The 9,194-nt window shown below is 56.7% G+C and overlaps 1 protein-coding gene across 2 annotated transcripts in view; it reads right to left on the bottom strand.

Annotated features, from left to right (window-relative positions):
- ELN (elastin) overlaps nt 1–9,194 on the bottom strand; it is a 31,710-nt gene continuing 22,516 nt past the window's right edge. For both annotated transcript variants that reach the window (XM_019646934.1, XM_019646933.1), the window contains exons 24-36: nt 8,198–8,260; nt 8,055–8,114; nt 7,365–7,523; nt 6,936–6,974; nt 5,455–5,526; nt 5,310–5,369; nt 4,978–5,061; nt 4,269–4,307; nt 4,038–4,091; nt 3,600–3,644; nt 3,185–3,214; nt 2,588–2,638; nt 1–1,266 (exon numbers count right to left, since the gene is read on the bottom strand). In XM_019646934.1, coding sequence (XP_019502479.1) covers nt 1,223–1,266; nt 2,588–2,638; nt 3,185–3,214; nt 3,600–3,644; nt 4,038–4,091; nt 4,269–4,307; nt 4,978–5,061; nt 5,310–5,369; nt 5,455–5,526; nt 6,936–6,974; nt 7,365–7,523; nt 8,055–8,114; nt 8,198–8,260 — 800 coding nt within the window. In that variant the 3' untranslated portion in view covers nt 1–1,222. The remainder of the gene's footprint in view (nt 1,267–2,587; nt 2,639–3,184; nt 3,215–3,599; nt 3,645–4,037; nt 4,092–4,268; nt 4,308–4,977; nt 5,062–5,309; nt 5,370–5,454; nt 5,527–6,935; nt 6,975–7,364; nt 7,524–8,054; nt 8,115–8,197; nt 8,261–9,194) is intronic.

Below are 9,194 nucleotides of genomic sequence, written 5' to 3' on the forward strand. Positions count from 1 at the left end.
TTTCCTTGAAAAGGTTTTCATTTATTAGTCTTTTCTGAAGCAGTTAATTCTCTTTTCTTATTTAAAAAAAATGTGTGTTTCATCCAGAGTTATACCAAAGTGATTAAAATGAATTTTCTACTGGGGATATAGCTCCCCAGACCAGAAATGAAAACAACAACGACAAAAAAAACTCTGTTTTCCAATTAACCACAATAATAAAACCAAGAGAGAACATCAACAATCAAAAATAATCCCCAAATATCCAGGACAAAAAATAAAATATTTATTGATCTATCACAGCGAGACACAAAAAGATGGGCAGGGCAGGGGTGGGAAATGCTGTGAAGTACAGTGGCTCAAGGGAGGGACGGGGATACAGTACTGCATGGGGGGACCCAGGTGGGGGGGGGAGATTCCTGCCACCCCAGCTGGCACAGCCCCTCACTCCCTAGGCCCCTTCATAGGGGTATATGTGGTGGGGCAGAGACAGGACATAGGCTGTCCTGATAGTTAACCAGGTTGATGGTGGGACACCTGGCCAGCTGGCCAGCTAGTGGTGCCAGGCGGTCAACTGGTGACAAGGATGGATGGACGGATGGACAGATGGGTGGATGAATTCCACAAGAGCAAGAGGGCTATTCCCAATGGGGTTCTTCTGATCTGAAGGTGCCTCAGGCACAGGGAATAGCGATTGGTGTGGGGAGAGGGGGCCAAGAGAGCCAAGAGATGGTGTAATCGAATCCAGCTTGAGGTTTTCAATGCTTGGGTACCAACTGGACCACAGCCAGGGGTGGGTCCTGGTGGGCAGGGGGAGGTGGGACTTCCCAGGAAGTATCGCACCGTTTTCAGAGGAGCTCCAGGGAGGGGGTTCCCCGAAAGACTGTCCTTCCCTCCTCCCTGCCCCAGGAAGATGAAAGCACCAGTACTTAGCACCAAGTTCCCCTGGAGATGGAGAGTGTATGGAGCGGGAGCTCCAGGGCAGGAAGCGGGTGAGGACAGGGGGCTAAACCCACCCACCCCTTGCCTCTGAAGTAGGGGGCTTCCTGGTGCCCACTTGGCCACTGTTCTCTTATTTCCTTGTCCTGTGGATTTCCATGTCCGCCCGGCCAGCTCTGTCCCCTCCAGGGGTGGGGACTTAGGAGGGGGTCTTAGGGGTGGGGGGCGTCACAAAGGGTTTACATTCTCCACCAAGCAGTAGCACCAACGTTGATGAGGTCGTGAGTCAGGGGTCCTGGGAAGCTCACTTTCTCTTTCGGCCACAGGATTTCCCCAGGCAGGCCCCACCTGGGTGGGAGGGGCATATGCCACAGTCAGTCCAGCCCCTCCTCGTTGCTGCTCAAGCCGTTGCCCACTGACCAACTCCAGGAAGCCACTTGAAGCCTGGGTTCCACCCCAGGCCAAACTCTTACTGTACAAAATCCCTCTAGACAGGTAGGTGGGAGCAAGGCTCAAGATATAGTTGATGAAACCAAGGCTCAGAGAAGGTAAGGGGTCAGGGCATGAGGCCAGGTCCGGGAAGACCAGGCTTGGACAAGGTCTCCATACTCTGAGTCCTCATCTGGGAAGCCTTTAGCAAGTGTCTCAGAGCAGCCCCCATCAAGGGAAATGGTGTGATAAACATGAGAACGCCTCAGTTAAGTAAACTGAGGCCCAGAGAGAGGGAGAGTCTTACTCATCCAGTCAGTGGCTGACCTGGGACTGGAACCCAGGACACCTGCCTTCTCCTGGGGAGGGTCTGATCCGTAAACCTTGTTTCCAATCATCAAGGCACTATTGTCAGGTACTAAGTAAGGCCTGGTGTGGTTCCCATCCCTGAGGTAGCTAGACATGGCTTGTTACTGCCACCTGGTGGCAGCGAGCAACCAAGCGGGGCAGGGACAGGCATCTCTGTGCAGCTCTTCAGTGTTTCAAAAGCAAGGGGATAGGGCCAAAGGTCACTAAGTACCCAGGAGAGGGTCAGGCTGGTCTTGCCATTGCCTCTGCCACCCAGGCCCTGGCTGCCTTGTCTGTGTAGAGGGAAACAGGTTGGGGTGGAAGGGAATCCACAGCCTGAACAACCGCAGGGTGGCGCTAGGGCTTCTTTGGGTCCCTTTGAGTATTGCTGGGAGGAACTTGGGAAGTGGTCATCAGGTCTCACCTCACACACTCCCAGAGGCATGTCTGCATCTTTGAGCAAGGGCATGGCCAGGTGGTAGCCTCTGCCCACTCTGCCCAGCCTGGGCACCTTGGATCCCTCTGCCCACCCCTCAGATTTGTGTCATCCATTTTCTCTCTCTGTATCTGCCCCTCTGAGTTCTTTCCTCCTCCTTTCTCTTTCCCTTGGCTCCTTCCTGCAGGGGGTGTGTGGACAGCAGGGAAGGAGGGACTTCCAGGCCAGGCCAGGCTGGGGTGAGCCGGGAGGGTCCCAGACCCACTTCCAGACCTGATCACTGGGTCAGAGGCAGAAGAAGGGGTGGGTGAGGTGTCCGGCTCCCCAAGCCTTCCCACTCCCTGCCAAGCCTAGTGCAAACGTGCTGCCCCCTCTCCTAGACCGATGGGCCCCAGCCTCTGCTTCTGTTTCTGCCCCTCCCTCCCTGCCCTCTTCCAGGGTGGGCTCTCTGCTCACCTTGGTATCCCAGGGCTCCCAGGGCCCCTCCGTAGGGCTTTGGAGGTTTGCCTGTGGACAGAAAGATGGGAATTGGGGAGGGGACAGGGCTTTACAGCCTCCCCAGGACCCCCACCGTATACAGGGCCTTGATCCTGTCACAGCAGGTTCCAAAGGCCTTTCGTACTGTATCCTACACGTGGAGGTTTGAGCAGCCCAGCAGGCACCCCTCCTGCCACAGCCAGGTCCCAGCCTCAGCCTGACCCCAGCAAACATGCTCTCCCCTTACAGTTTCTCTCCTTTTCTGTGGGAACTTGTCAATCTCTCCACTTAGACCCCAAGCCCTGGAGTAACCCAGGTCCCTGTCTCACTCCTACTGCCCTGTCAAGTGCCTGGCTGAGAGCCCCAGGAATCAGGATATTTGCCCCCCATCCCCACATCCCAGGGCTGAACTTTCAGCTTCTATGACTCTCCTGGGGGGATCTCTTAAGCCCCACACTAGAGGGCCAGCTGAGGGCTGTGGCTACACTAGCCACTCCTTCAACAGGACTCTCCCTTCACCCAGCAAGGAGCTCAGGGCATTGCTTGAAGTGGGGCCTCTCCTTCTTGCAGACTCACCACCAACTCCCAGGCCTCCGGCTCCGCCTCCTGCAAGCAAGGAGAGGGACTGTGAGTGTGCCTCCCCTGGGAGCCCACCAAGCCCTCCAGCAGCATGGGCCTCACATGAGAGGGGCCAAGTCCTGGGCTTGGGTGCCGGGAGCTCTGGCTCTGCCTCACTCTGCCTCACAGGTCCCTGGCACTGTCTGAACCTCAGTTTACCCCATCTGGAACATGGCCTTTTAGAAAAGCTGATGCTCCCTGGCCTTGCAAGGGAGGAGAGAGGATGAGGGGAGGCCCAGCCTTGTGTAATCTGAGTTAGGGGGTCCATCCCAGGGCTTGGCTCAGCCCTTTGGAGAAGGAATTGAAGCAGGGGAGGAGGAAGGTTGGGGCCAGAGCTGCAGCCCAGGGCCCAGGGCAGGAAGCAGGGACATACCTGGGAAAATAGGAGACAACCCGAAGCCAGGTCTTGCTGCAACTCCTGCAGAAGGGACTTGGGGTTGGCACAGGGCAGGCCCTACTCTCGCCTCAGCCCCTCTTCCTCTCTGCCCAGGACCACTTTCTTCTCACTGTCCCCTCCCCTCCCCCATACTCAGAGCAGCTTTCTTCACAAACCTTGTCCCCACCTGGCATCCTGGTATGGGCCCCCATAGCCTTAGCATGTCAGCCTGGTGCTTGAGGCCCACGATGTCCACCCCCTCCTGGACCCTGAAGCTTGCCCCTTGCCTGGGTGTTTCTTTTCCTGAGCTGTCCCCTCCACCCTCTCTTTCATGCCCTCGTGCTAGAAGCAGCTCCAGGATCTCTCCTGCTAGCCCGGCAAGCCTTCTCTAGACTCGGCCAGAGCGAAGGACTCCACAGCAGAGAAGGCCCCTACCTGCACCGGGGAAGGGCCTGGCAGCTCCTAAGACACCTCCAAGGCCAGCAGCACCTGAGAAGAGGGCAGATGGGGTTGGGACAAGGCACAGTCTAAGTGGCCCTGGGGTCAGGGCGATCCTAGACAGGCCGTCTGGGATACTTCAAGCAGGATTGAGGCCTGAGCTTTGTGGGGATGGGGTATAAACAGCCTGCAGGCCTGGGCAGAGGAGGCCAGCAGGGAGCCACTCACCATATTTGGCTGCTTTAGCAGCTGCAGCTGGGGACACACCTGGGGAGAGGGGGAGCATAAGGACTCAGGAATGTCCTTGCCCTCCCTGAGTCATGTCCCTTCCTGACCTGCTCACCATTTACCATCTACACACTGACTCCTCCTCCCACCATCTCTGCACCCCTTCTTCATCCATCCAAGTTTCCAAAAACTTTATTAAGCTCCTACTGTGTGTCTGGGTTTTTGGAACATATAGGAAGAGACTTCAGGCAGGTTTAGTAGGGAGACACAATGATGACCCAAGAAAGAGAGAAATGCCAACACAAGGCCAGCCAGGAGGGCAGAGACTTTGGGAAAGTAATTCCCTCCAAACCAGTTTTTTTCTCTAGAAAACACGCATAACCATCATTATCCTAATGAATTCCTACTGGTACTGGTCATGCCAGTTGGAGGAGAGAGGAGTGGGAGAGGGTTGGGATCCCTCTCAAGAAGCCACCCTCGCTTCTGCTTGCTCAAGGCCCTCTCTAAATGTTGCAGGAGCCCAGAGGAGGGCGCAGGCCACCACTACCTTGAGCTGCAGATGAGGTAACGCTGGGATGGGGGCAGAGAAGACAGTTTGAGGAGTGGCCAGGTGGGAAGGAAGTCTCTGTCTCTCTCTGTCTCTCTCTCTCTCACACACACACACACACACACACACCATGCACTTACTGATTCCAGAGCAGCGTCTTACCTCCAAAGCCCCCAGCCCCGGGGACAGCCCCAAGCCCTCCAATTCCCAGTCCTCCAGCTCCGAGCCCACCGGCTCCCCCCAGACCTGTGGAGAGAGTTGTGCATTAAACTCCCACTGGTGGGACCCCTGCTGTTTGTCTGTGGAGGGCTGGAGTTTTCATCCCAGGACCCAGGTGGAGCTTGAGCTTCCAGGGCCTTTGCGGGTGCAGTGGGGCCAGGAGGGGCGCTGGGCCCTGGGGAGATGACGCCCCTGAGGGCTTCAGAGGCAGGTCAGAGAATAGTGCACTACGGTGTACGATCACAGGGCCCCCAAATCCCCCACACAGTGCTCACCGTACTGGGCAGCTTTGGCAGCAGCCTTGGCGGCGGCAGCCAAGGCAGCAGGTCCAGCTCCTGGGGACACAAAGGGAGCTCAGGGAGTGATTCTCCGCAGGTCAGTCTCCCTCCCCACCCAGACCATCCTGGGGTTTCAACTCACCTGCCACACCACCTGGGACACCTGCTCCAGCAAGAGGCCCCACCCCTCCAAGGGCCCCAGGCCCTCCTGCTCCTGAGGATTGAGAACAAAGAGTCAGTCCCCCTATTTCTGAAGGACAGGGTCTCCCTGGCCCAGGGACAGTAAGCAAGCAGGCAGGTGGCCGAGGCCATGTGACCCAGTGGAAGGAGCACCAGACAGAAGTCCATCCTAGACACCTGGGCCTGTGTCACTGACCAATCAGAAAAGGGCCCCCCTTCTCCTCTTCATCCCATCCCCCTGGACTAGCACTGGAGCTGTAGGTGGACACAGTGGTAGCCAAAAGCTGCCAAGAGGGAAAGACTGGCCTCCTGTTCTGAAGCCCTGGGTTTGAACCCTGATTTCTTCCTCATTAGAGCTGTCACCTCTCTGAGCTCCAGAGCCCCATCTTCCTAAAGGGGTTGATGATCCTTATCCCACTCACCCTACAGGTGTTTGGAGAGTAAAAGGAATGTACTCTAGCTCTGAGCCACTACTGTCCAGAGCAGAGCTGCTAGCAGCAGCAGCAACCAGCGTTCCACAGTTCTCAGTGTCTTCACGAGTTAGCCTGCCTCGTATTCATTGCAACAGGAAAAGTGGGTACTATTATCATCCCCATTTTGCAGATGAGAAAATTGAGGCACAGCAGAGGTTAAGTAATATGCTCAACATCCCATGGGCAAGAATGGCTCTGGAGCCAGTGCCCTTAACTGCTTTGTTTCCCTGGTGACGTTTGCCAGACTCAGGCCGGCAGAGCAGCCAGCAGGGAACAGGAGAAGGGCCTGTGGGTCACCAGGCCCGCCAGGAGTGGGGAGTGAGGAAGTCGGGATTTTCCGAGGTGGAAACTGGCCCCAAGTGGACTGGCCCGGGCTGGTTGGTGTTTCCCTGGCGGAGGCCCCGACCTGGCTCCCAGGAGGCCAGGAATGTGGGGGCCACAGACAGTGTGGGTCTGGCCAGCTGGGGCTGCTGAGCGCCAAGTGGAGGTGCAGGCATGTCTGCCACGTCCTCGTGGCTCGTGGCAGATGTAATCATGCTGACAGGGAGGCAGACAGGGGGCCGGGGCTCTGCTGGCCAGGAAGCAGAAGCGTCCCAGTGGACAGCAACCTTGGCCCCTCCGTGGCCGTGGGGCTCACAAAACTGTGAGGGCCAGAGAGGCCTTAGGGACCATGGTCCTCACCAAGGTGGAACTGCCCCCAGGGAGGCTGGAAATGTGAGGGGTGTGTTTGGTTGTCCTGGGGATGGAGGCACGATAGGCATTCAGTGGGCAGGGGCCAGGTCTGTTAAACCATCGTGAATGTGTCCTAGAAACTGCCTTTTTCCATCCTGACCATCCCAGCCCTGTGCTGTAGCGTCCGGGCACTGGGCCCTGGCTCAGAGGGAGGGGAGATGGGTGATTAGGTGCTGTCAGGATGGTGGGGCAGCAGTGAAACCAACCATGGAGGGCGGAGTGTTTGGGGGGCACTCACCATATTTGGCTGCTTTAGCAGCAGCCAGGGATCCAGGTGCTGTGGAAAAAGGAAAAATGGGGTAGTCAGCAGCTGACCTCTGTGCTTGGGGGTTCTGCCTTCCTCTGCCTTCTTTGCTTCTCTCAAAGCCCTGAAGCTACGGCTTCCCAGCCAGGAACTCAACCTGCCAGGTACAGAGCTCCAGTATCTAATCATGCCTCCACCAGTCTGGACTGCGGGTGCTTGAGGGCTGAACTGTGCCTCCTCGCCTGCCACCCCCCACTACACCTCCGCCATCTGCTACCCCAGTCATCTCTACTGCTCAGGAAAACCTAATGGGGAATTTACTGCCAGTCCCATGATGAGGTGCTGGGGGATGCGCTGGGAGGACAGAGGTCTCCCTCCTCTGAGCTCAGGGGTCATTTCTGCCCAGCCTTGAAGGCCCCTCACCTGCACCTGCCCCAAAGCCTGGAACACCAGCACCAACTCCAAATCCGGGAACCCCAGCACCAGGTCCAAATCCGGGAACCCCAGCACCAGGTCCAAATCCGGGAACTCCAGGAGCAGCTCCAAATCCGGGAACACCGGCAGGAAGTCCAGCACCCGCCCCTGGGGGAGATAGGCAGTGGGGTGGTGGCAACAAGCAGGGAGCTGAGACCGGCCCCAAGGGAAGGGACCCGGACCCATGTGGGGCCCCCTCCCCCTTAATCCACCCTCTCTGTGGCCACAAAAATGACCTTCCTAAAACTCCCCCTGACCACCAAGTCCCCTAGCCGGTATTCATGGCTGTACGCTCTCTACGCCACTTTCCTTTCCAGCCAAACCTCCCAATCTTCCCTCTTGGATGAGCTCATTTAGTTCTCTCAACAACCTTCTGCAGCAGATGCTGTTAGCACCCACATGTCACAAACAAGGACAGAAAACTCAGAGGTCACTCAGCTATTGTGGGGCCCAGGATTCGAACCCTGGGTCTTCCTCTTGTCAAATCTGCTCTTCTAACCCCTCTGCCTGCTGCCTTGGGTCAAGCCTGCGTGATGGGCCCGCGAGACTGCATATCACGGGGCCCGGCTCTGCCGTGGGTCACGCTGGGCCAGCCTGGACTTGGTGGGGTGAGGAGGAAGTGGTAGGCAGGGCACTCACGGAGCTGGGCTTTGGCAGCCAACTTAGCGGCAGATTTGGCTGCAGCTGGGGTCCCTGCTCCTGGGGGGAGAAGGAGGTGGATCAGGGATGTCACCCATGGTGAATTCGGAGGTCCCTTAGGCCCAGTGACTCACGTAGCTCACCTGCAACACCTCCGGGACCAATACCAATGCCGCCGGGTCCTATGCCAGCGCCAGGGCCTAACCCTACAGGAGTGAGAAGAGCTAATCCTTAACCCAGCCCTGACCAAGGAGGACAGAAGCCAGTGCAAAGAGCAGCGAGCTGGGAATGAGGCGTTTGGGGTTTTTATCCCAGCTGGGGCAGACTTGCTTGTGATTTTGGACAAGTTATTTTCCCCTGATGGGCCTCAGCTCCCTCATCCCTAACATGAGGCATGTGCAGGAGGATCAGGAGTTCTTGGGAGGGACAAGGACCCGTTTGAGACTTCTAAGGTGGTGGAGGCAGAGCCACTCAGCTAGCGTGGGGCCCGTAGTAAAAGGACCCCTGCAAGACAGGCAGACCTGGGTTCAAAGCTCAGCTCGGCCACCACTCAGCGGTGTGACTGTGGGCAAGTTACTTAAGCTCTCAGAACCTTAGTTTCCACATCTGTAAAATAGGAATAATGGCACCAACTGCATAAAGTTGGTGTAAGGATTACCTCAGCAAATGGCAGCTTTACAAAAAAGAGGTTGTTTGTCATAAATCAGTTTGAGGGTCAGTGGACTCTTAAGATTCCTGTGGCCTAGACAGCCCTAGATTTTCTGATCTGAATCTTGCTGCATGTAAGTCCCTAAATCAAGGCATGAAGACCCCTGGCCCCGGCCCTGGCAGATATTTTGGCTCTAAGGTGGGGCTACTGCCATTTGCTATAATCAGGTATGGGTGCCCAGGGCTGTCAGGGTGGCCCTTAGATATAGCGAGAGATGGAGAACCTTGTTAGGGAGCAAGAAATACTGCCATTGAGGGGAGTGGGAACCTAGAGGAGCCCAGCCTGAGGTCCAGAAGGGAGGAAGGCCCCAGCTAGACTGGGGGCAGTAGGGGCTTTGGGAAGGGTGGGATCCAGGTACTGGGGGACGCTCATCAGGGCCCTTTCTTTCTTTCTTCCTTCCTTTGCTTTTTTTTTTTTTTTTAAACAGAGAA

The sequence above is a fragment of the Hipposideros armiger genome, unplaced genomic scaffold (genome assembly GCF_001890085.2).
Source record: "Hipposideros armiger isolate ML-2016 unplaced genomic scaffold, ASM189008v1 scaffold_107, whole genome shotgun sequence".
NCBI classification, from domain to species: Eukaryota; Metazoa; Chordata; class Mammalia; order Chiroptera; family Hipposideridae; genus Hipposideros; species Hipposideros armiger.